Source organism: Mus caroli, unplaced genomic scaffold (genome assembly GCF_978045245.1).
Source record: "Mus caroli unplaced genomic scaffold, Mus_caroli_1 scaffold_2, whole genome shotgun sequence".
Lineage (NCBI taxonomy): Eukaryota > Metazoa > Chordata > Mammalia > Rodentia > Muridae > Mus > Mus caroli.
Genome location: NW_028227257.1, coordinates 121751648 through 121779231, shown reverse-complemented (window position 1 = coordinate 121779231; position 27584 = coordinate 121751648). Strand labels below are relative to the sequence as shown.

Below are 27584 nucleotides of genomic sequence, written 5' to 3'. Positions count from 1 at the left end.
GGAGGTGGGTTAGAGTATTCCATGGGGAAGTAAGGCTCCTGCTAGCTACTGGATAGTGGGAGGTCCCAGGAAAGAAGCAGGTTTGGGGTGTCTTGCAGAGTCTGGCTTGGCCATATAAGAGATGATGTGACATTGTTCCTGCCCCTGGAACAGAGCCAAAAGTGTATGAGCTCCACAGGTGTTGGTGGGTGCTGTGGGCATAAGGCTTGTTTGTATTATAATAACATATTTTCATGTTCCTCCTTCAAGGAATGTCCTCTCTGCCATGGTTAATGGTTCCATAATAATCAGAGACAGCAGGAGTCCAGGAGGAGAAAGTGTGGCTAATGTCTCAGCAAAATGGTAAATGCTAAGACCTTCAGGACAGCCCATAAGGCTGTGGGAAAGAACTATGAAAACGAGTTCAAGAATATATAATTTCTCAACTATGCAAAATATAAGGATGCCATATGAATTGTATAAAAGGGATTGCAAACCTAAAAGAATAAAGACAGCTGCACTGTGAACCAGCTCATAAAAAAAAAAAAAAAAAAAAAGGTAGGCAGATACAAAGGCAGGCCAATTCCTGAGTTGAAGGTCAGCCTGAATAAGAGCTAGGCTGGGCCCAGGCATGGTGGAAATGGTGAATCTCAGGATGGGATCTCACCCAGCTATCTCATTGTCTGTGTTTACAAAGGCAGGCAGATCTCTAAATCCATTTGCAATGTTTAAAAAAAATGTGTTGTTTGCTGTCTCTTTCTAAGAATAAAGGGACTGGGGTCATGGAATGCTGATTCATGGGATAATCAAAAGGGAGCCTAAAGTAATGATTGAATTGATATATAAATAAAAGATTGGGCTTTGGTCTGCAAGAGATGAGCTATCCAGAGAGTATTTTATAATTTCAAGAGAAATCTGTCTCAAGCAGGGAGCTGTCTGCAAAGCTATCTCAAGGAAAACATAGGCTATCAGCTTGTAACACACAATTTGACTTTGAGTCATTTTTTTCACTGCTCCCCAATACTCCTTCCTTAGAACTCCTCTCCAAGATGAGGCTGATTCTTGGCAGTGTCTGAAATGGAGCTGTGGTCTTTCTAGATTCATGGGCAGCTAGGGAATCTCAAAAAGGCAACAGTCTTGGGATGTCCGAGGAGGACGATCCAAGAAGAATGGGGCTCTTGCTAGCAATGCAAGTAGCCAGTGAGTCCTGAGGTGCTTTCTCTTTAAATAGATATTAAACATTTTGAAAACGCTAACTTCATGCATTGATTTTTTTTCTTGGAAACAACATCTCCTGTCAGCTATTCCACTGTTCTAGAAAGAGCAACGGCAAACAGTTTTCATGCCAGTTCCACCACATTCTGCTCCTCAGTAAACCTAGCTGGGATGATGGGGTGGGATAAAGATATGAAAAAGCCCAACAGCACAAGACCTATTCCCCACTTCTCTACAATAAATAACTTTAGGGAAGGCCTGCATTTAGCAAGTATCATGCCCTACATGACATAGGAATTGGATATAAGTTGTGTAGAGAGCAAGGGAAAACATTCATTTCTCATGGTTTGAAGAAGGTCTTATTACAAGAACAAGCCAGTTTTTGCCAAAACCAGGCGTTGGAGGGTTTTAGAAAGAGAAAGAACTCACCCAAGAGGGGACTGTCAGGACCACAAGCCATGTCCATACATGGACAGTAGCAATAGATGTGGGTCTGCACATTGAGGGTAAATGACACTGGTTATATCATCAGCAGATTCCATGGGGACAGAGGCCCCATGGGGATCAGAGACAACAGACACAAAGGGCACCATGGTAAGAGCAGTGAAGGAGAATAAGCAAATAAAAGCAAGCTTTGAAGTTTGTCCCATGTCAAATGCCAATTCTCTAAGGCAGGCAGTATATAGGCAACTACCACCCTGCTCCCCTCCACTATGATGAGGCTGCCAAGTTTGACTACATGTGTCACTTTCCAATAAAAAGGAAGTCCTCGACAACATAGACTGTTCCAGTCCAATGGCAGTCACTGATGAAATAGGCAGCTGAAATGTGACTGGCTTGAGTTTAGGTATAAAACACATGCCAGATGTTAAATACTTAAGAGGAGGAAAAGGCTGTAAAATATCCCATTAGTGATTTTTGTATTGGTGATATACTAAAACCACAATATTTGAGGTAGTTATTGAATTAAATGAAATATATTATCAAAACCAATTCCACATGCACCTTTTCATATTTTTAATGGATACCAGAATGTCATGGTTACATATACATAGTTGTTTTGAACCCTGGAAAGAGGTCCAACATTGGTATAATAATTAGGAGAGTCAATACACATATCAGACAATCCCTGGCACCTTTCACACTCAGGCTCCGGAGGGGGTGGGGGGAGAAGGAGGTGGAGAATTGCCATTCTACCATCAATGAGGAAGTGACCTGAGAATGCACTATTAACATTCACAAGTGTATCCATGGAAGTATGCCCCTCAGGTATGCAAAGACATCCAGAAATTTGCCATGAAAGAGATGGAACTCAAGATGTGCACATTGATGCCAGGTTCAATAAAGCTATATGGGACAAAGAAGTAAGGAATGTTCCATATTGAATCCACATGTTTGCCCAGAAAATGTAATGAGAGTGAGGACCCACCAAACAAGCTCTATACACTGCTAACTTACTTACCTGTTACTGCATTCAAAGCTCTATAGACGGTCAATGTGGATGAGAACTAACCTGCTGAAAGTCAGATAAAGTTGAAGAACTATCCCCTCTTCCCAAAATAGCCCATATAAGTCATCTACCCAACCCTCCATTTGGAGGTGGCTACTTCATCGCCAATAGTGTAGTTTATACTCCCCTCTAAAGATACCATCTTAAATGACATCGTTCTGTGATGACAGTTTGAGATACTTTAAAAAAATACATATGTGCATGCATGTCTGTACATGTATGTGGGTGCCATAGTGCACTTGTGAAAATCAGAGGGCAGCTGTGAGTATTGGTCCTCACCTCTCACCTTGCTTGAGACAGGGTATTCTGCTGCTGTTTGTTCTAGGCAGGCTTCCAGACCAATCCGGATAGTCCCCTGTCTCTGCCTCTATTGCCTTGTTAGATTACTGGCTTTGCAGTAAAGAGACTTTAAGAAGAAATCTAACTTCCTGTATTCACACTCAAGCATCTGACATTCTACCCACTGTGCCATCTCCCCAGCCGTGAAGAGAGCATTGATGGGAAGGTTTCCATCTCTATAGAAGGTTCCCACTACCCTATATCAGGGGGCCTGATGCAGAAACTGAGATCAGTATTGCAAAATCAAGGACCCACTCTTCTTCAAATAGTGGTGACAAGGATACAGTGAGAGTAATTCATCTCTTAAGACATGATATCTATCACATATACATTTTGAGCAATGATTTTAAAAAAGAATACTTAGTCTGGAAAGATGGCTTAGTATTTAAAAGCACTGTCTGCTCTACTAGAGGTTCTGAGTTCAGTTCCTAAAAACCCAATGGTGACTCACAACCATGTGTAATGGGATTCAATGCCATCTTCTGGTGTGTCTGAAGACAGTGACAGCATACTCACACATATAAGATAAATAAATCTTTAATAATAATTATCTGTTATCAATAGGAAGACATATTGCTCTGAAAAGGTTAAGAGGTAGAATCAAAGTAAAGTAATCTTCAGCAACAAAAAGAAGAAACTGGTGGTGCACAGATGAACCTCGAGAGGAGTAAGCCAAGGAAAAGAACCCAGATACATCCCATTTATCTAAGTGCCCAGGAAAGGCCAATCTACTGTGGCTGACCTAGATTAGTAGTGTCTGGGGCTGGACGTGGGGACAGGATGGAAACTGAGCAAATAGGTAGGAGAGATCTTCATGGAAACTGTTAAAAAGCTGACTGTCACCATGGTAGTGCAACTCTATAAACGTATTGACAACCACTGAAGCATACGCTTAAAACAGAGAGCTTTTGTGATACATAAATTGTTCTACAGTTAAATGTTAAATATAATTTAGTAACCTCCAATAAAGTGTACCAATACTTTTTATTATAGTACATGGAAAGTATAAAAGAATTCTGATGGCCCCTGACTTATTGTCAGGACAGACAAAATAAAATGAGAGCTACTTAGAAATAAGATAGTGAAAAGTATCATTTCAATTTTACAGAATGTTGACCAAAGATACATAAAAAAAGATTATAGGCAAAACAAAACAACAACAACAACAAAACCCTAATTGTAAAATAAGAAGCTGAAAACAAAATAACTAAAGCTTTCAACCCAAAGGGCAAAAGCAAACATACAAAACAAAACAAACAAACAAACAACAAGCAAAGAAAACCCCAAATAAACCAAAGCTCCTAGCTACCTGTAGAGATCAAGCCAAGAAGATGAACCATCGGTCTAGCTGGCAGTACCAACTAAACTTATTGGGGTATAAAATGTGCACATATACAAATAGATGGAGGACATACTGGGGAGTAGGGAGCAAGAAGAAGAAGTTGGGGTTGTATAGATGTTGTATAGCTGTATAGTTGTATAGATATATGAGGTTGTCAAAGAATAATAAAAAAGGTTAAAATAATAAAAACATTTAACTTAACTATATTCAAGATCACTTTTCTTTCTCTGACTTCATCTTCTGTGACATGAATTACCAAAGTTAGTTAATCTCAAAACTTCATAAACATCCCAGGCTTTAGGTCTCTGCATCTCTACTGCTGCTATCTTAAACTGGCTTTTTTTTTCCTCTCACCTAAAAGAAACTTGAAATTACCTTCTTGGTCACAAGTTTCTATGTCAGTCAAGATAATTTCAGAACTTCTACTGGAAAAAATCTATGAGGACCTGAGAAAAGAAAGGACCAGAAAACTATTTTGGCAACATGATTCTAGATTTGGAGATTAAAGTGTGTGTGTGTGTGTGTGTGTGTGTGTGTGTGTGTGTGTGTGTGTGTGTGGTCAGTTTTCCTTAACACTATTTTAATGCAAAAAAAGTCAACAGAATTCGTAAAAGAGGTGACATCATAAGAGTAGTTATTTTTGAGGAGAATACTTGTCCTACTAGACAGCACAGGAGGCTGATTGAACAGTATGGTGTCTGTGCAGAAGTATAAATAGAGATCAGCTTTTATTTAATCTAATTAAGAGTCCATATGGGCATACAAATATAATTAGAAATGTGATATATAATAAAAGCAGTATACTCCATCAAAGGGTAAGGATGAGTCAATATTAATTGGTTCTGATATAGTTAGCCATCAAATTAGAGGGGGGGGGAAGGAAGTCAAAGAATTAGCTCTCATGTTTATGACTCTAAATTCCAGATGGCTACACTGCTAATTTTCAGAAGAAGTATGAAGAGCTTACTCTCCTTTTTTGAAGATTAGGTGGGGTTTGTTTTGAGGATCACCGTGGATCATCTTGAGGTTTGCTCCTCATTCTGCCTTTGTTTGCCAGACTGGGTGTCATGCGTGGTTCCAGAGGAGAACCTTTTTCTACTTTGTCCTTTGGCGGCAGAGGCTGCACGCACTTCACTGCCAGACCAGGGGCTTCTTTTCTACATGTTCCATTGGAATTCTTTGCTAGCAGCAACCCCAAAATAGCTAAGTGAACAGACAATCTGCAGTGAGACAAATGCATTTTGTCTTCTTCCAGAGGGTTATGTTAAATGTGTCTGCCCCGAATTGCTATGAGCGCACCTTCACTCCCAGTGGCTTGGAGAAAGGGTGAAGCCTTTTACAAGGGTATTAGTGCCCTATAGGGAGAGACATCAGGAAACCTGTCTCTCTCAGCCTAGTGAAACGAGTCTCCATGAGAGGGCTGCTTTCTGAAGGCCAGGGAGGGTATCCTCACTAGAACCCTGTTCCATTTGGGGTTTCTAGGCTCCAGAACTAAGATTAAATCCAAGATTTCCAAGCCTCCCAGTGAATACATTTCTTCATGAGAGCTCTATCTGACCAACACAATGACGCTGGATTTTGCAGCACACTGAAAGTGGGTTTGGTTTTTCTTACGTTCGTGTTTTTGCCTGGGTGCATATAGATAATCGTGGGTGAAACAGCTGATAATAGCAATGAACTCCAGAGAAGACATTGCAAGAGGACAGGCATCAAGCAGCGGTTTGGTTTAATATAAATGGTTTCATTTTTATAAGAATGTCTGCATTACTATATGTTTTTTTAAATATTTCAAAATTCAAATATTTAGACACAACTGCATTAGAAGCATCTTGTCATGAAAAAGTCAGTTTGTAGAAATCACTTATATTGAATGTTCTTACTATGTTCCAGGCAGAGAGTTATATTCAATATCCATTTGATAATCCTCTGGCATAGATGCTATTTATATATTCATTGTAAAGATGACCAACTAAAGCCCAGAGACATTAATTTACCTGAACTTCATATACCTGTAGAGGAAAAAGTCAGGACTCGAATAGCAACAACCCAGTTCTGGAGTCTTCTCTCTCACTCTTGAGGAGTTCAGAAGGGTAGTGTAAACTTGGACAAACTATTTTGAATAGATGTGAAGGTCGATTGTCTTTTCCTTATGTCAAGCCACATGAAACCTTCAAAATGCAACAGTTTTAACCCCCAAGTGAAAGTCTCATGTTCTCCACCCATCAGTCTTTTGATCAATGTCTTATTTTCATGACCCCTACCTAGTCTTCCATATTCAGAGAGAAAAAAGTGAATGAGCAGAGTTTGCAAACTCTCAAGGCCACATCTGTACACCACAAAGCAAACCTGAAAGCTAATATTTATGCCTCTTTAGTCCAATGGGGAAAACGTGCCTTAGGTTAAAATATCAAACATGATTTTTATGATATATATTATTAGAGAAAAAAATCTTTAACTACCTACCAAATTTCTTAGTGCCAGAATGGTTACAGATGAATATAGCCTCTGGTCATTGTCTGGGTAAAAGCTTTTTACACCTAAGACTGCATTTTAAATCACAGAATAAGAATTCTATTTCTTTTTTTTTATATATAAATATTTTTTATTACGTATTTTCCTCAATTACATTTCCAATGCTATCCCAAAAGTCCCCCATACCCTACCCCCTGCTTCCCTACCCACCCACTCCCACATTTTAGCCCTGGTGTTCCCCTCTACTGGGGCATATAAAGTTTGCATGTCCAATGGGCCTCTCTTTCCAGTGATGGCCGACTATGCCATGTTTTGATACATATGCAGCTAGAGTCAAGAGCTCCAGGGTACTGGTTAGTTCATAATGTTGTTGCACCTACAGGGTTGCAGATCTCTTTAGTTCCTTGGATACTTTCTCTAGCTCCTCCAAAGAATTCTATTTCTATCTCCCTCACTTTTTTTGAGACAGGGTGGCCTTGAACTTGCTGTGTGGCTAAGAATGACCTTGAACTTCTGATCCTCCTGCCTCGGTCTCCAGTGCTTCCATTAGAGGCATTTGCCACCACGTTTGTGGTGCTAGGGACTGAGCCCAAGGCTCAGCGAATGCCTTTTCCCACTGGCTACCCCCCACCCCCAGCCACACAGCATCACAATCTTTTTTCAGAGAACTATAGCCTGGATATACCATATATTTGAAAATCTGTGATTCATGCAAGGATTGGCCTCACAATTATTTAAATCTCCATTATTTTCCATCAAGGGAGTTGAAAATATATCACAAACTCTTAAAAGTTGCCAGCCTTTTAGCCTTCAGATGTCTTCTGGTGGACAAGATGGAGCCTGGTGGAGGTAAAACCTGACGTTCCCAAGGTCATACACTATTCGAAGCTGAGTCAAGAATAAAATCCTGAGTTATAGCTCCTGCTCCTTGGTCCTTTTTGCTATGCTGTAATATGGCTATTTTTTCCTGTTATGTAATACACACTAATCTGATTTTCTTTTTCTCCTTCTCAACTGAAGCTCTGAATCAGCTAATCTTGATAATTACCAGGACAGGAAGCAAGAGACTGAAAATGGTTCTGTAATCAGAGAAGCTCCCTGCTAAGAGAGACGCTCTATTAGAAGCATGTCCCGAATGCTGGGACTCCACATCTGCTCTGCCTTCCACACCCCTCTAAGTTCCTGTGGCTCTCTTTCTTTTCCTGGGAGAGCTTGAATGGCCCGGCCAGCCTCTTAACCATGGCCTTTGCATTACCCTTTAGTACGCAGCAATTTGGGGGCTCCCATTACTTGTTTCTGAGCCACAGCCTGTCCTATGGTAGCCACTCACTTGTATCTTGGCTGTCACTTGCTATCTGTTTCCTCCTTGGTTGTTTGACCTCCTGACCTTGAGCTCAGACTTTACCATAGTCTTGCTTCCTTACTCAACTCTAAAGTGTTCAGATGCCCAGGAAATAGTGTGACCGAAATGGACGAGACAAGGAGCCTGAGCAACTCCAGAGATGGGTTCTGATTCAAACATGTCTCTTCTGTAGAAAGACTCCCTCAGCCGTAGAAAAGTCTCTAGTATGTTCTTGATCCCTTTATATAACAGGAGTTTCCTATTAGAGAATATAGCTCTCTAATTTAGAATTTCCTTTTCAGATTACTACAATTTTTACTGTTTTCTTTTGGGCCCAGATACAGTCATCTTTAAAAACATTGTTTTAATCTCTTAGTGAAACTCATAAACTAAGAAGGTCAAGCTCATTATCCCAAATGCCCTTCTCGGCTCTGCGGTTACATAATTGCAGGGAATTCTAAGGACTGTTCATCAGGACATCCACACCGCTCTCTATAATTGTAGATTGTCCCCCCAGCCTCAGTCACAGCAAATGGACCCTTTTCTTATTAAAATAATGGCTTCCTCCTCCTGGGTCAACATATTAAGTCACAGCAGTCGCCAGTATCACCTCATGCACACAGTGGGCAACCAGTTGCCATCAAATCCTCTGTGAGATCTTAAACTAGGAGGTCATCAGAGGAACAACATGGGAAAGTGGAGGTTTAAGTATGAAAGTGAGAGTATAAACTACATTATAAAAAAAAACACTTCTTTCATTCATAGGTATAAATATTGAATGGGAACACTCAGTGCGACAGATCTTCCCTCTGATATTGCTTTTACAACATTGCAGACAACGCTTCCCCAGCTCACTGTCACCAACTAAAACCCCTCCCTTACCTTTCTCTGTCTTTCACTGACTGTTCTGCCATTAACTTCTTCAGTTCTTCCAGACGCCGGAGATCTCTCATTTCCATTTCTTGCCACTTCTGTTGTTTCATAGCCCAGTATTTTCTTATCTAGTGCATAAATGTTACACCAAATTTAAATTAACAACAGATAATGGGGGAGAGACACAAGCCAACAACAGTATCCAGTTGCTCAGACAGCAAAGATCAGATTGCAATGGCATTTCATCTTTGTGTGTGTGTGTGTGCTTTAGAACTACCTATAAAATATTGGCAACAGAAAAAAAATTAAAACACAAAGGTGCAAGTCTCTGGAAAGCGCTTGGCTTAGCCCTTTCTGAAGTGGAAATGTACCGTATGCTGAGACCTCGATTTTAATCTATGGCTGAAATAATTGACTTTCAGGGAAGCACAGTAAAAGCATGTTACTGCCGCTAAAGAATATAACCTACCTGGTACCCAGGGGTATTTTTATCCTCTTATGGTAATGCAGTCTTTAACAAATATGGCATTAAGACTATTTTTACCTTAAAAGCTTGGGTTTATTTATGCTAATGGACAGCAGGATGTTGAAAGCTTTATGCCCCTGGAGGAAGTGGCAGGAGATGGGTGGGAGGAAGGAGGGGAAGTACGAATTAACACGGTTGTGGTAAAGAGTAGTCTCGACCTATGTGGTAAAATAAAGGTCACGCTTATCAGGTTGACAAAGATGGAAGGCATTGTTCTTCCTGGGCTGGCTTTACTTCTCTCAATGGAAGCAAATAAGCGTTATTTCCAGGGGGCTGGGACCATGTTAGGGTTCCACAGTGTGCTTAGGCAATGCAAGTTAGTAGAAGCCCGTTCCACTACTCTAGGTTGCCACGTTCCGGTCGTGAGACACTGGCTCTTGCTAGGAAAAGACAGAGGGGCACCACCTCAGCGCTGACAGGCAACAGTCTGTAGGGGCTGCCTAGCCAAACCTCCAGTGTGGCATTTCCTCTTCTGAAAGTTTAGACAGGAAAAGCTAAGTGGTTTCCTGGCTGTCCTGAGCACGATGTTGTCTGATCTCTAGGAGCCTCTCAAGAGGCACCCGAGGATCCTCTGGACCATGGGCAGAGCAGTGATGCAGCCGAAGGGGAACAGCAACTCAAGGCTCTGCACAGTGGAAGGTGAAATCCACTCTGCATGACTAAAGGTGGAGTTTAAAGAGAACAGAAAGAAACCAGAAAGAAACCTACAACAAAGATAGAGAAAGAGACAGAAAGACAGAGACAGAGAGAGACAGACACACACACACATACAGAGAGAGAGAGAGAGAGAGAGAGAGAGAGAGAGAGAGAGAGAGAGCAGTTCACGTGATAAATGCCAGCATCCCTAAGTGCCAGGTTGGATAACAGATTATCTTCACCTGGGCATAAGTCATCTTTATACTTTTCTGCATTCTCTTACAGGTTTTTGGCAATAAATATGTCTTTCATTATCACAGTGGTGATGCTACTTCAAAATTAAGCTTTAAAAGGCATATATATGAAAGACAACTTTCTCCTAGGTCATTCCAGCCCAATAATAGACGCTCACTCTTGGTGCTGGCCTGGAAGGAAGAGCAGAGCTCCTTCTGAAGACTGGCTGCTGATGCCTGCTCGCCTCTGCCATTACTTATGTTGCCTTATGCAGATCAAAGACTATGATCTCTTTCCATCTCTCCTTTCTTCCTCCAATGCAGTCATTTACAGTGTTAAGCCTGAGCTGGGCCTTGAGAAACCTCAGGGCCATGATCTGAAAGGTTCCTCAAAGCTTCAGACTTCAGAGGACCTCATCCTCGTTATAACTGAAATCCCAGGAAAAAGAGATATTCACTGAATATAGCACCCTTTACCTGTTCTGGTCAGTGCTATCTGTGGACTTCCGGGTCACCCCCAGATCCCGTCGAGAATTCAGACACCTGAGTCACAAAGCCCTCCAGGCTACCTCTGCCGACATCGAAACTGCCTTTCAACCTGTTACTCTAATTTTTTCAAGACTTTTCCAAAGAATTACCTCCTCCTTCAGGATTTGATTATCATTAGCATTCTACCCATAAAATCTTAAATTATATAGCAATAGGCTCTTTGGCCAGAATTGGCCCCTCTCCATCTTCATCGTCTGGCTTTTGGCTTTGTGCACTGGTTAGTTTGGCCCCGAACAGGATGCTTTGCTAATTAGTATATCCCTTCTCTGTCCCACTAGAATGCAAAGCATGTGATTTACCAATCTTGGCGTTTCTGATTGTCTTCTAGAACAGTGTGTGCACTTAATAACCATTTGATTAATGATACAATTGTGTGAACAGGTACTAAATCCATAGCTTAAGTGAGACCTACAGTGAAAATTATCTTTTTAAAATTAATTCCTGGTCAATAGCTCCCAATAGGCACGGAGAGGCATGGAGGGAACACATTTTTCACAGGGGACACAAAAGTTCTAACCTTCCTTAAAGTCCCACCAAGGAGAGGAAGGGCTGCCCCCCCCCCTCAGTGGTCATATGCACATGGTCTAGAGACACCAAAAGACCCTTATCCAGGGGTAGTTCTCCATCCTTAAATCTCCCTACTCCCCCGCCTGTGCTTCTCTTATATTTTTGGTTGTGAGCCTAGCCTTAAACGGCTGAGCCATCTCTCCAGCCCCTGTGCTTCTCTTCATTCCTCCTCTGTTTACTTTGTGCTGCTTCCTTCTCTGAAATACAATTAAACACATGAAGAAAGCCTTTCCTGAAACCACCAAGATGGTAACAGCAAAGTGTCTGAGACTATGTATTGCTTTCCCCCTTTACAGCTCCTATACTATTCCTTGCTCATAGCATTCCTACCTCTGTCTTCCAAACAGGGGATTGAGCAAGCAAGAAGAAAGGCCGAGCGAGTCTAGGCAAGTAATAAATCCAAAAGTATCAGAAATGATCCAGGCTAACTTGTTGCCTTCACTGGTCACAGGGGATCAAATCAAACAACTATCTCAATTCTTATTTTATCAATAATCGGTACCTCTATATGTTTGATTCTATTCAAACACACATGCACATGCACACTCGCACACTCACTCACACACAATGTATTTTAAACATTATTGGTTTTAGCATTTATTTGTTCACTAAATATTTATTAACAATATGCCTAGAGCCATATACTGTACAGTTTACTTGGTATGTTGTATTTATAGCAATGGGACTTAGTAGAGGAAAGTCACAATAAAGAAATAAATGAAGGGGCAGGTCATTACATATTCTGTTAACTCCTAAGCAAGATTTAAGTAGTGTGAGATTCAGACTAGTTTGAGTGGCTTTTATCAGAAGGCATTTTTAGAATGCCTTCCACAGGACGTGAGGATAAAAACCTAAAAGCTGAGAATGAGACAGCCATGGAGGAGCCAGAGGCCAGGGGAGGAATCAGAAGCTGTGGGACCAACAGCATTGGCCAGAAAAGGCCTCACCTTTGCTGGGAGTCAGGAGACTGTACAACAAGAGTAGATGGGTAAATTAATACACAGGGCCAACTGAGAGCTCCCGGGAGTCTAGATAAGTAGCTGAGGACTCAGAAATGAGGAAGCCACTGAGAAATTTCAATCAAGCAGTGACTCAGGGTGCAAGAGGATGGCCCTGCTGGTTAAATGGAGAACAGATAGCTGAAGTGCTGAGAAGGAAAGATGAAGCAAAGATGGGCACTTAGACTAAGCCCTGGGGTGCAGTGTAGGAGTGAGGCATGCTTGAGAATGGACTCAGCGCACTTGTTGGGAATTCTGGCTATTAAAGGCCTGGGATAAAGAGCAAGCAAGGTGTCCTAGCATTTTGCTTTAGCAGCTATGGGGCTGAAGCAAGGGTGGGTTCATAACAGGTGTGGGAAGGGAGGGCAAACAGAAGGTCACTGGGGGCATGTAGTTCCTGAGATGCCCAGAACACCTCTTATTGGAGAAAATAGAGATCTGGAGGTGTAAATTGTTCTAGGGAGAACTCAGTCCTGGAGGCCCAAATTAAGCATCTATTTGGAGAAAAATATCTGATATCCAAGACTAGGAGGAAAAAGTGTCAAGCTCATTTACATCTTCCTTTTCTCAGTTTTTCCTAAGGGAATGGCTTACCTTCTCACCTCCACTATGGAATCTCATTATATTGTCAAGATCTAGACAAACCTAACTCCATCCCCTGCAGCAGGGGCCCTTTGCTTATGATTTATTATGCTTCTCTCCTTGGTTTGTTTATATGGCCCCTCCCTGGATTGTTCCTGAACTATGGGAGCATTTGCTGAGTGCCTGGGGTTGTGCGGCCTTCAGCCTTTTTGACTGGGAAACCCTGCTTGGCCCTCCTTTAAAATTTACTGTTGAGTACTGCCTTCACAGCCCGTCTTCCTTATGCCTTCTTCCAGATATGGCTCGGTGTGCCTGCTGGGGTCTTACTTATGTTTTCTTGGTATAGCATCCATGTGGATCTGCATTATTTACCACTGTACCTCCAGCACCTTACACTGGGTTTGACATACAGTCAAATTTAGAAGGTCACTGTTAAATCAGTGGACACTTCTCCTGGTCTCTGGCCCAAGAATAATAGTTGTGGGTGGGAACCAGGCCAGCAGTTTTATTTGCAGCATGGTGAAGTCTGAACTAAGTACTTCCCCAAGGAGAGTTCCATTCACTTCTCATCAATTAATAGGAGCAGAAAGTGTGGATCGAGAATTATTGGCTCTGCAAGCGTCAAATTAAAATCCTGGCTGAGGACACTTAACTAGCCCTTTGAGACACTTGTTGAGATAGAGAATCTAAACGCACTGGGTTTTTTGACTTCTTGTGCAATCTTTCAAACATGTTGGTGGTGGGCTGTCAGATGGTTCAGTGTAAGTGATAAGTTGAATGTCAAGCTCTTATTTGGACATGATGTTTTAAACAAAATAAAGCAAGCCCCTGCCACCCTGCCTTCCTCAAGCAGATGCTGATTTGCCCTGGATGCAAGATGCTCCTTTCCATAGTCCCATCTCTCTCCATTTTAGCAGACTTACACCAGTGAGAGCAAACCTAGGAAAATAGGCTCCGTATAGATTTATGTAATGTAATGCTATTTTTCCCAGAGCATTTAGATCATTTTTATATCCCACCTCGCTTTCGCAATTTTCAAAACAATTTGTTTCTTATTAACAACCCTACCTGAAAGCATGATGTTTATGCTCCAAGCATACATCAAAGTTTACCCTTAAAAAACCTAGATGAGTGTCAAACAGCCATTAAACTCACCATGAAATGAGACTTTCTTACTTCCAGATAGAAAGTAGAAGCTTAGAATGAAAGCATTATAATAGGAAAAGGGATGGCCTCTAATTTCAAGCTATCAGTGTGATATTGAATCTGAACAAACAGACTTCTGTACAGTGTTCCCGAGTTATTATCTCCAGAACTTTAATAACTTTACAGCAGGAGGTCACAACACTTAACCAGACACATGGACGATACCATGAACAAAGGTTAAAATAGTCAGTTTCCCAACAAAGCATTAAGATAAAGCAAACAGTTATCTCATCTTTTAGTGTCTAATTTATTTAGATCAATCTTTGCAGCTTACAGACATCCTTTCTATCTTTGACCTGCAATATGCAGCTCCGTATAAAAAGGTAACACTATCATATATGAAAGCACAACTGAACATCTTAATAAATATATTCACTTTTAACCTTTTTTTCTGTTAATTTAACTACCATAATAGTACAGCCACCTCTGCATTGGCATATAATTTATGACCTTCTAGAAGGCAAGAGAAATTTCCATATAGTGGCATCTTTTGTATCTGGTATTGTCTTTCAAGAGAGAAATGAAATAGACTCATCTGATAAACTGATGCATTGAGAAATAATGTAGACAAGATAGCACTGAAGAAAGTTCTGTTTTGGGTTTTGCTCATACCTGCAGGGACAGTAATGATGCAGCCTAGCAGTCACTAGACTGATTTATAACGTCATGGGGTACGTTATTCAATCCCAAGAGCATACATATCTGCCATTTCTGTGAGTCAAGGTGCTTTAGAGACCCAAATCAAGCTGTTTAGTTCTAGAAATAAACCCCGTGTCACTCTCAGTCTCAAAATCTTTCAGTCAACATTCTCTCTCCAGTATTCTGCTCTATAACAGCTTCCATGTGACTTGACTCAGACTGATTTAAATTTCTGAATTAAAAAAAAATCATATGAGAGTAGAGAGATGGCCCAACAGTTGAGTCCTTGCTGCTCTTACAGAGATCCCAGTACTTACTAGTGTTCATGTCACATGGCTCACAATCACCTTTAACTCCAGCTCCAGGATATCTGACATACTCTTCTGGACTCCCCAGGTACCTCCTGTCCACCCAGGTATATCTACACACACACACACACATACACACACACACAGAGGAACTAAAAGAGGGCTGGGGAAGGAGAGGGAAGGGAGGATAGCCCACATCCAGAGTTCCTCCTATGCTCTCTGCAGGCAGATGTGGGAGGGCTGCCAGACGCTTTCCACTTGCCCCTGGGTGAGCATCTAAGGCACTGTCCCCACTCAACGGGGGGTGGACAAGGGGCAGCTCCCAACCGGGAGCCCCTGGGATGACACCCTGTAGCCCCAGGGTTATAGGAGAGAGGGCTTAGGGAGAGAGGTGCCCACACAAGCAAGAGTCTGCCCAGCGGGACTTTATCAGCAAAGACAGTCTATGGTTTTAGAGCTTTATTGTAGAAAGGCAGGGGAAAGAGAGAAGGTGGAAAGAGAGAGACTGGCCATGACCAAGAGAAAGGAAGGGGGAAAGGGAGAAAGAAGAAAGGGTAGAGAGTAAGAAAGAGAGAGTAAGAGAGTGAGAGGAGAGGTAAGGAGAGAGGATAATAAGGGGAGTAAGAGGAGTAAGAGCAAGAGAGCAATGTGGGGCCAATCAGCCCTTCTTATGGTATGCTGTTATCTTTACTGTTGCTAGGTAACTGGGGAGGAGTTTAGCCTGACGGTCAGAAGCTTGGGACATTGTCTATGTGACTAAAAGCCATGCTTCTATTGTGGGGGCTGAGGGGGGTGGTAACTTAGGAGCCAGAGTTCCAGGAGACATGAGAGAACTTCTGTCCCATGTGGTGAATTATCACCATCGGGTCCTGGGGTTCAACATCTAACCTCAACTGGAAACCAGGATGTCTGTGCATAGCCCAATGCCCAACACACACACACACACCTTATTAAAACCGAATTTAAATCTTAAAGGGGTCTCTGAATTAATTTGCGAGGCATTCATTCTGCAAAACTTGAAAGTTCTCTACAAGAGCTAGAAACCAAAGTCAGATCTTTGATACATAAACTAGAAATCAGCTGATCTTCAATAACAACATAAATAATGGAAAGCCAACATTCACGTGGAAACTGAACAACACTCTACTCAATGATACCTTGGTCAAGGAAGAAATAAAGAAAGAAATTAAAGACTTTTTAGAGTTTAATGAAAATGAAGCCACAACATACCAAACTTATGGGACACAATGAAGGCAGTCCTAAGAGGAAAACTCATAGCCCTGAGTGCCTCCAAAAAGAAACTAGAGAGAGCATACACTAACAGTCTGACAGCACACCTAGAAGCTCTAGAACGAAAGGAAGCAAATTCACCCAAGAGGAGTAGACAGCAGGAAATAATCAAACTTAGGGCAGAAATCAACCAAGTGGAAACAAAAACAACTATACAAAGAATCAACCAAATGAGGAGCTGGTTCTTTGAGAAAATCAACAAGATAGATAAACCCTTAGCTAGACTGACTAGAGGGCACAGGGACAGTATCCTAATTAACAAAATCAGAAAGGAAAAAGGAGAAATAACAACAGATCCTGAGGAAATCCAAAACATCATCAGATCCTACTACAAAAGGCTATACTCAACAAAACTGGAAAACCTGGATGAAATGGATTACTTCCTAGACAGATACCAGGTACCAAAGTTAAATTAGGATCAGATTAATGATCTAAAGAGTCCCATTTCCCCTAAAGAAATAGAAGCAGTCATCAATAGTCTCCCAACCAAAAAAAAGCCCAGGACCAGAAGTGTTTAGTGCAGAGTTCTATCAGACCTTCAAAGAAGACCTAATTCCAACTCTCTTCAAACTATTCCACAAAATAGAAACAGAAGGTACTCTACCCAATTCATTCTATGAAGCCACAATTACTCTGATACCTAAACCACAGAAAGATCCAACAAAGATAGAGAACTTCAGACCAATTTCCCTTATGAATATCGATGCAAAAATTCTCAATAAAATCCTCACAAACCGAATCCAAGAACACATCAAAATGATCATCCATCATGACCAAGTAGGCTTCATCCCAGGGATGCAGGGATGGTTTAATATACAGAAATCCATCAACGTAATCAACTATATAAACAAACTCAAAGACCAAAACCACATGATCACCTCGTTAGATGCTGAGAAAGCATTTGACAAAATCCAACACCCCTTCATGATAAAAGTCATGGACAGATCAGGAATTCAAGGCCCATACCTAAACATAATAAAAGCAACATACAGCAAACCAGTAGCCAACATCAAAGTAAAGGGAGAGAAGCTGGAAGCAATCCCACTAAAATCAGGGACTAGACAAGGCTGCCCACCTTTCTCCCTACCTATTCAATATAGTACTTGAAGTCCTAGCCAGAGCAATTTGACAACAAAAGGAGATCAAGGGGATACAAATTGGAAAGGAAGAAGTCAAAATATCACTATTTGCAGATGATATGATAGTATATATAAGTGACCCTAAAAATTCCACCAGAGAACTCCTAAATCTGATAAACAGCTTCGGTGAAGTAGCTGGATATAAAATTAACTCAAACAAATCAGTGGTCTTTCTCGACACAAAGGATAAAAAGGATGAGAAAGAAATTAGGGAAACAACATCCTTCACAATAGTCACAAATAATATAAAATACCTTGGTGAGCTCTAATAAGGAAGTAAAAGATCTGTATGATAAGAACTTAAAGTCTCTGAAGAAAGAAATTGAAGATCTCAGAGGATTGAAAGATCTCCCATGCTCATGGATTGGCAGGATTAATATAGTAAAAATGGCTATCCTGCCAAAAGCAATCTACAGATTCAATGCAATCCCCATCAAAATTCCAACTCAATTCTTCACTGAGTTAGAAAGGGCAATTTGCAAATTCATCTGGAATAACAAAACCTAGGATAGCAAAAACTATTCTCAATAATAAAAGAACCTCTGGGGGAATCACCATGCCTTACCTCAAGTAGTACAACAGAGCAATTGTGATAAACAAACAAACAAACAAACAAACAAAAACTGCATGGTACTGGTACAGCGACAGACAGGTCGATCAATGGACTAGAATTGAAGACTCAGAAATGAATCCACACACTTATGGTCACCTGATCTTTGACAAGGGAGCTAAAACCATCCAGTGGAAAAAAGACAGCATTTTCAACAAAGGGTGCTGGCACAACTGGCAGTTATCATGTAGAAGAATGCTAATTGATCCATTCTTATCTCCTTGTACAAAGCTTAAGTCTAAGGGGCTCAAACACCTCCCTATAAAACCAGAGACACTGAAATTTATAGAGGAGAAAGTGGGGAAAACCCTCAAAGTTATGGGCACAGGGGAAAAATTCCTAAACAGAACAGCAATGGCCTGTGCTGTAAGATCGACAAATGGGACCTCATAAAATTGCAAAGCTTCTGTAGGGCAAAAGATACTGTCAATAATACAAAAGACCACCAACAGATTGGGAAAGAATTTTTACCAATCATAAATCTCATAGGGGACTAATATCCAATATATACGAAGAGCTCAAGAAGCTGAACTCCAGAAATTCAAATAACCCCTTTAAAAAATGGGGTACAGAGCTAAACAAAGAATTCTCAACCTAGGAATACTGAAGGGCTGAGAAGCACTTGAAAAAATGTTCAACATCCTTAATCATCAGGGAAATGAAAATCAAAACAACCCTGAGATTCCACCTCACACCAGTCAGAATGGCTAGGATCAAAAATTCAGGTGACAGCAGATGCTGGCGAGGATGTGAAGAAGGAGGAACACTCCTCCATTGCTGGTGGGATTGCAAGCTTGTACAACCACTCTGGAAATCAGTCTGGCAGTTCCTCAGAAAACTGGACATAGTACTACCGGTAGATCTAGCAAAACCTCTCCTGGGCATATGCCCAGAAGATGTTCCAACAGGTAATAAGGACACATGCTCCACTATGTTCATAGCAACCCTATTTATAATAGCCAGAAGCTGGAAAGAACCCAGATGTCCCTCAACAGAGGAATGGATACAGAAAATGTGGTACATTTACACAATGGAGTACTACTCAGGGATTTAAAACAATGAATTTATGAAATTCTTGGACAAATGGATGTATCTGGAGAATAGCATCCTGAGTGAGGTAACCCAATCACGAAAGAACTCACTTGATATGCACTCACTGATAAGTGGACATTAACCCAGAAACCCAGAATACCCAAGATACAACTTTCAAAACACAAGAAAATCAAGAAGGAAGACCAACTCGTGGACACTTCCTTCATCCTTAGAATATAGAGTAAAATATCCATGGAAGGAGTTGCAGAGACAAAGTTTAGAGCTAAGACGAAAGGATGGATCATCCAGAGACTGCTGCACCCAGGGATCCATCCCATAACCAACCACCAAACGCAGACACTATTGCATACGCCAGCAAGATTTTGCTGAAAGGACCCTGATATAGCTGTCTCCTGTGAGGCTTTGCCAGTGCCTGGCAAATACAGAAGTGGATGCTCACAGTCATCTATAGGATGGAACACAGGGCCTCCTGTAAGAGCTAGAGCAAGTACCCAAGAGCTGAAGGGGTCTGCAACCCTATAGGTGGAACAACAATATGAACTAATCAGTATCCCCAGAACTGGTGTCTCTAGCTGCATATGTAGCAGAAGATGGCCTAGTTGGCCATCAGTGGGAAGAGAGAACCCTTGGTCTAGCAAACTTTATATGCCCCAGTACAGGGGAAAGCCAGAGCCAAGAAGTAGGAGTGAGTGAGTAGGGGAGCAGGGCAAGGGGATGGGGGAGGGTATAGGGCACTTTTGGAATAGCATTTGAAATGTAAATGAAGAAAATATCCAATTAAAAAAAAAGCAAAAAAAAAAAAAAAAAAACCATGAAAAAGATGGCATTAACGGAAATACCCCAAATTGTGAGATTATCAAAAGAGCCATCCAATGAAACAGTACACAAGCAATAAACCCTTCGTAGGAAAAAAAGGGAACTACACATATACTGACATATTGATATATTGACAAGTAAGAGAAATAGCATTTAAAATAATACATTTATGTATGCAAAGATGTTGAAGGCCATCATTGTTAACAACTTTCTTTTGGGAGCTATGCAAGTTTGGGGTGGTTTTCATAGTATTTTTTGTGCTTGTCTGTATTTTTACAACTGACATAAAATATTTTGTAATCACCAAAGTTTGTCTTTTAAGTTTAGACAAAGAAAGTACATATTTAGAGAGTGTGCCCAAGGGCCACAGCTATCATTTATTCCTGAAAATTTCAAAGTATCTTCTTGCATCATGCCCAAGGTCAAGATACCATATAAAGACTTGATTGTGACTACAGTTGTGTAACACTATCCTTTTCTGCCACGTGGCATCATGTTCACAGTCTTTAGAAACATTTCATGGACTCGTGGTTTAATTTTATAGAGGTTTTATAAAGGCCTCGTGCAAAACTTTTATTTAAGTGCTACCTATAGAATAAGTTGCATTCTTCCCTTTAGTACATGCTGCAGCTCCTGAGATACTGGAATGATGTCCATCAGTAGCAAACAGGGACTAAACGTTCTTATTCAACTGAATTCAACTACACAATCTCTCTTCTCTTTTAGTTTGCTGGTGTTGTTAACCCTTTAACTTCTTGTCTCTTATTCTCTTGCTAATTTCTTATATCAGTGACTCTTACTAATAAACAGATGGGCACAAATAAAAATTAGAATAGATTGAAAAGATATATTGAAAAGAAAATGGGAAGGAAAGTTAAAATGCAGGCAGTGAGGGGTTAGGCATCTCTGAGCTGTTTTACCACCTATAGGCCAGGGACAGCATGGGAGGAGGGGCAGCAGACAGCATAGGGGAGGGGAAGCGGACAGCATGGGGGAGGGGCAGCAGACAGGAGCAGAGACCTCTAGTAGAATGATAACCCAACAGAGCAAGGAGCTGGGGGACCCTCACCACCCTGCTTCATCCCAGTCTCCCATCTTGTACTTTTACTAAATGCGGCCAGAAGCCAGAGGCCAAGGGAGACACATAGGGAAACCCAGGAGGCACTGAATCAAAGGTGGAGGCTACTCAAGGGGGAAATATCCCATACAGCAGTATTAATTTCTTTGATTATAAGTGCTCAAAAGTAGGTGATACCTATATGCGTGCGGAAGTAACATTTTAGACAGAGCTAACTTTGGCCACTTGTACTGAGCACTAGTACATAGCAGAGCTCCCACTCATGCAAATAGGCAATAACCTGCTTTCTGTTGTGATGTATCCCATGTTCATATAATAGGATGAGCCAAGAAAATGTTCTGGAGTAAACACATTAGTTATCTCATTCTTAATTGAAATGCCAGGTGGATTTAAAAATAACTGTCATGGCTTCTTTAGAAGAAACGTCTGTTTTCAGGATGGGTGATATTACATAATGATGGTGTCTTTATGTTGACATTTCTGAAATGAATTTGCCCATAATCTTGTTTAATTTCTCTCTTTTCACTGTTCATTAGGGAGGGAGTTTATCTAGTAAGGATGTTGTATTTCAAGACGTGAAGTGTCAGGGAGAGTAAAATGTCATCAGGCCACAGAGCTATTCAATCATGACTTCTTAGAACTTAGAGCACAGGTGATTACTGTGAACATTTAATCCAAACACTTCATTTTACAACTGAGAGGGCAAAAGCCCATACAGCCTGCATAGCCTGTCCAAGGTCATCCATCGTATTAGGGCTCCCAGGCCTGACAGGTTCTCCTCTCCACTTCAAAATTAAGGCATGCACTGTGTACAGCTAAGTGGTTGTACACAGTGTGTGCAGCAAACATACCCACTCAACCAATACTCTGTGAGGGAGTGCCTGGCACCATGCACTGGAAATAAAGAAATGGAAAAACCACCCACAAATCCTCTTTTTTTGTGTGAGTGTACATTCTGAAAAAAAATTAATGTAGTATTTAAATTTGTGTGTGTGTGTGTGAGAGAGAGAGAGAGAGAGAGAGAGAGAGAGAGAGAGAGAGAGAGAGAGAGAGAGAGAATAAATGCTGAGGGAAAATAGGGCAGGATGATAGATGACAATAGGAGAAAGGGGTCATCAAGGATGCTCCCACTAGCATGACATTTGTTTGGGTCCCTCAGTGAACTGAGTTGAGGGTTGTTCAGACATCTTAGAGGATGAAGATGGTTCTAGGTGCCAGGAACCATGAGTGCAAAAGGCTGGGAGACAGTGCTAGGATGCTCACGGAGAAGGAAGTGAATAGGCGCAGCTGGAGCAGAGGCAGGTGGAAAGGAATTGGAGATGAGATCCAGCATGGATTGGTACAGTGCAGGGAGGAAGATCAGGAGGGGCCTTAGGACTTTGGATTGTATCTGTAATGGGTGAAACTCCATTTGTGGGTTTTGTTTTTTTTTTTTTTTTTTGGCTGAGGAGTCTGAAGTGAGTGTACAAAAATCAGCATGGCTGCTTTGAATAAAAGTACATGGAAGTAGAACATTGAAATAGGAGGAGAAGAGAAGAGCAATTGGTTAGGAGACCAGGAGGCTGATGCGATGCTTCTAATTATATTATATAGGTAGAGCGTCTATCCACATCAGAAGGTAAATGTAGTAACAGGAAGATACGAATCAACAACGACTCAGAGACTGTTGGGCTGAGCACTAGGAGAGCAGATTCCATCTGCATTGAACAGGGAAGAGAGAGCATCATGGGTCTGGGAGGAAAAGCGTAAAGCATAGCTTTGGCATTTAGATTTGAGGTAGTTGATATGTCGGTGTAGACTTCAAAAAGGAATATTAATTGGTACGACTCAGCATATAAATGATGTGAACTTATAGTGTTAGTAAGTTAGTTGAGATCATCTAGATGATATGCATACTTAGCACACTAAGCCCCCAACACACTCCAAAGTCAAAGAGACAGAAGAATGAGGAAGAGCCACGCAAGTTTCCTGAGAAGAGGGCAGTACTGTGATAGAATAACTTCCTAGGAGTAAATCAAATCATTGTCCTAAGACAAGGCTCTGGTCAGTTTGATCGCAATTACTCCAGAAAGATGAGAACTAAGGATTGACCTCTTGGATTAATCAGTAGGACATGGAGGACAAGGACAACCTTGGCAGGTGCAGTGTGGCTGCAGCCGGAGAGTGAACTGGTTCCAGAGAAAAGAAGAGGACGTTCCATATTGAAAATTGTCAGGGGAAATGCCAATCACAATAATCTCGCACATGACCTCACTCCAGTTGGAGTGACAGCTGTGAAAAAGGAAAAAGGGAACAACTGCTGGAGAGGACTATAAAGCACAGAGCATGTGCACAGTTGGTGATAAAGTTTGAAAGATAAAGTGATAAAGTTTGGAAGACAGTGAAGAGGAGGGTCTTTTAAAAATTAACCAAGAACCACCCACAGTCCATCAACCCTAATACTAATAATGTAGCCAAAGGAAAGGAAAGTAGAATGATACAGAGACATCTGCACTTACATGTTTGTTGAAGCATCGTCGACATCAGCAAAGAAATGGGAATGGCCCAAGTGCCCATCAACTCGTGAACAGATAAGGAGAATGCAAATTAGTTGTGAGAGCTGAACTCAAGTCAGTTGTGACAACATGGGTGGTACTTTAGGTCATCATTAAGTGAAATGAGCCAGGAAGTCAAGCAGCACATGAGGCCACCATGTGGAAGTGAAAGATGCTGCTCTCATAGGATTGAGCGAACAGTGTTTCCTATAGGCTGGGTTGCACAGGACAGGGTATATGTGTTTTTCATGTGTTGAAGAAAATTAAGGCAAAATGTAAAAAGACTTGGAGAGGGAAAAAGCTGGACACTGAGTTCAGGCTATGGAATGATGTCATTGTCTGAAGAGGGGTGGGATAAAGAAGAGTATCTGTTAGATGGAAGGCACTGTGGCGTGCATTTAGAAAGATCCGGAAGGTGGAGGGTGGTAGGACAAATACTGGTACAATCTTAAGAAGGAAAGGCAATGAGATCCAATGCACAAATAGATTTGGCCTCAGCTGTATGACCACGGTTATAGACGACAAGTTGGTAGATTTGATCTTGGAAACCTGTGGAAACTCCCTTATGAAAATAACATCAATATGTTAAAAAGGAAAATGCAGTCATGGCGTCTTCTTCATTTTCCTTAACCCCCTCGAAAAATAATGCCAGGAGGAGTGGAAATGGTGATTTTTATTTTTAAAGTCAGCTTGTAACATAATCTTATCAGGATAATAATCTTCTGTCTTATGAAGCCTTTAATTGTAGTGCCTCATCAACTCAGAGGAAATCGTAACGATTAAGAATATGGAAACAGACACTGTCAGCTTTGGGCACTTTTAGAACATAAAAGCAGTTCTACTGCAGCAAATGGGTACTACTAAGGAGTTCTGATATCGTCAATTTCCTCTCTGCTAGACAGATCTGTGTGGGCAGTGGCAGGAATAAGGTGAATTAACCTCAAACCCAAGACTTTGATGCTGAGGCTTCTTCAAACTCAGATTTCACAAAATGGATTCACCTGAAAATTAATAGCCAAGAGCATTCACGAGAACAACACAAACATTACAGCAGCATTTAAAGAGTGAACCAGGATTGGCCCATCTAGGAAATGATGCAACTTATATACATCTCAACGTGTTCAGGTATGAGGATCACACTGTTATCCATCCCTTGGAGTTATTAAGAAGGTGAAATGAACACAGGTACTGCCTAGAACACCGCAAACACTGCATAAATGTTCGTTAATTTTATCAGATCATTATGAATAATCAAGACTTAGCAGAAAATGCAGCCAAACATGGCACCTAGAGTTAATTCTTAAGTTTCTTCCCTCTAAAGCTGCCCACTGGGAAATCATGTGAAAAAAAAAATACATCTGGCTCTTGGTGCTTTATTTCATCTGACTCTTTCGTAAAATTATATCATTGCAAAAGATAAGAAGGTCCCATCATATTTTATTCTTCTGAGGAAGAAGCTGTAGGGGCTGCAGAAATGGCTCAGTGGTTAAGACCACTTAAGTTTGGTGTTCAGTGCCCACATCAGGTAGCTCACAACTGCTCTTAACTCCAGCTCCAGGGCGTCTGCGGCAAATGTCTGTTGGTTACGGGAACACACAGACATGTTCAGCGTTTTACGTGAGAGCCAGAGATTCAAACTTAGGTCAGTATAAAACAAGCACTCTTACACAATGGGCCATTTCTAAAACTCGGAAGTTTTCATTTTAAAAAAAGACGGTTGAAAATGAGCAAGTAGGCTTCCCATTGGCCGTCTCTGGGTATCACCCTACATTTCCTGTCACTTGTAGACTTATATTGAGAACTAATTTCAACTTGTTCAGTCTCATGTAAACAGGGTGGGATGGGTTCATTTAATAAGCTTACTTATGTTCATTTCTAAATTTTAATGACAAACCAAAGAACACTGGGAACATTTTTAAATTATACGATTCTTGATTTATTTCTTTTGCTTAATTAAACCTCCTGCTTGACATTAACTTCTTTACCCATAAAATATTATTTGGAGGACTAATATTAAATTTTCATAAGAGAAAATTGCAATCCTAGTTTAATCTTGAGTTCTTTCTGCATAAAATATTTACTATCTTCTCCTTATTTAACCATTGTTAAATTGAAGTGGAAATTTCTGGTTTCTTTAACAACTCGGTTGTGTCACGTGATGTTTCTGGAAGCTGTCTTGTGAGATGACATGTGATGTTTTCCTGGAAACAGGCACTTTGAGAGGACACATGATGTTTAGAAAGAGTATAAATAGAATCAATTCCACAAACAGTGAAAGGAGGTGCTTGCGTTACTACATCATGCAAAACTCTGCCGGTCTTCACTGATCTTCAGCAAAGAACTTCTCTTGGTATTCAGTTGATTCTGGCTGCTTCTGCTGAATCCTGCTGATTTGATGAAGCCTTGGTGTTTCTGTTGGAATGAGCCTCCACTAGTGATTCGAGTTTGGTGTTAGTTGTTGAACTGGACTGTTGGTATCCTGACAACGAAGAGTGGAATTGCCCCCAGGGAACTACTTCTAAACAGATCCACAGCACCCTTTTCATTAACCTTCTTTTTCCCCTACCTCTGGTCTGTGGCTTACAAGGGAGATTGGAGCATTTAAGAACCTAAAGGTGGGTTTTGAAAAAATCTAAACCTACATTAAATGACAACTTATTTACTATGTTACTTTAACTCTGATATTTGGGATACTTCATCAAATTTGAAAAGTAAAAAGAATAACAAAAGGGCCTGGACACGGGGCTCAGTAGTTAAGCTCACATTCTGTTCTTCCATAAAATCTCGGTTCGGTTCCCAGCACCCATGTAAAGCAGTTTACAACCTCTTGTGACTCTAGCCCTAGGGTATCTGCTGCTCTCTTCAGGCCTCCATGGGCACTCACACTAAGCGCTCTCTCTTCTCTCTCTCTCTCTCTCTCTCTCTCTCTCTCTCTCTCTCTCTCTCTCTCTCTCTCTCTCTCTTTCGCTCTCTCTCCTCTCTTATACACAGAAAGAAAAGTAACTCCCCCCCCCAAACTGTGCAAAACTCCACACCTAGGAGTTATCAGCTGAGAGGACCAGAGAACAGCCAGGAAGACCAGTCCTAGAGGCTAGTCCTCCGCTCCATAGGGACTGGACATTAATGCAGATGGATTATTTGCAAAGAATCTCTCATGTTGCAAGAGATACAAATGAGTGAATGTTAGAGTGGAGGTCAAGTTCTGTTTGTAATTAATTAAAGACATGTTTCCAAGGCCCCCAAAGTCTCCAGATATTCTCATATTACCTCTCTATTTTCTAAAACCATAAAGGTGCTGAAAGCCAGTTTTAACACTGAAAGTCACCGTGATATTGCCAAGTGTCACAATAATGCTCCGTGTCAATGTTTCAGCTAGCACAGGTGAAATGCTACATAAGTTGGCAGTGTTTTCATTATATATCATTTTGTTGTAACTGTTAGATTCAGTTAGAGAGCTTTCCCTCTCTCCACAAGAGCAGCCTTGGTCTCTCCATTACACTAGCTGGGGAGGAGTGTCTATCATAATAGGAAAGGATGCAGAGGAAACAGAGGACCCTGCCAGGACTGGCAGGTACCATCTCTGAGGGTCTGCTGGCCAAGCACCACTGTGATTTCAAAATGTTCCTTTTCCCCACCCCCTAAAGCCTTGTAATTGTCATTATTCTCCTTCCTCAACATTGGGGCACTTCATGGGGATGAGAGGCAATCAGTCACAGGCATTTGAAGGAAATTGCAGAGGACACTTCCA

General features: G+C 41.2%; 1 protein-coding gene across 4 annotated transcripts in view; it reads right to left on the bottom strand.

The window, feature by feature from the left end:
* Ccdc148 (coiled-coil domain containing 148) overlaps positions 1–27584 on the bottom strand; it is a 274321-nt gene that overhangs the window by 56915 nt on the left and 189822 nt on the right. For all 4 annotated transcript variants that reach the window (XM_085834898.1, XM_021155863.2, XM_085834899.1 and 1 more), the window contains one exon: positions 9082–9200. In XM_085834898.1, coding sequence (XP_085691024.1) covers positions 9082–9200 — 119 coding nt within the window. The remainder of the gene's footprint in view (positions 1–9081; positions 9201–27584) is intronic.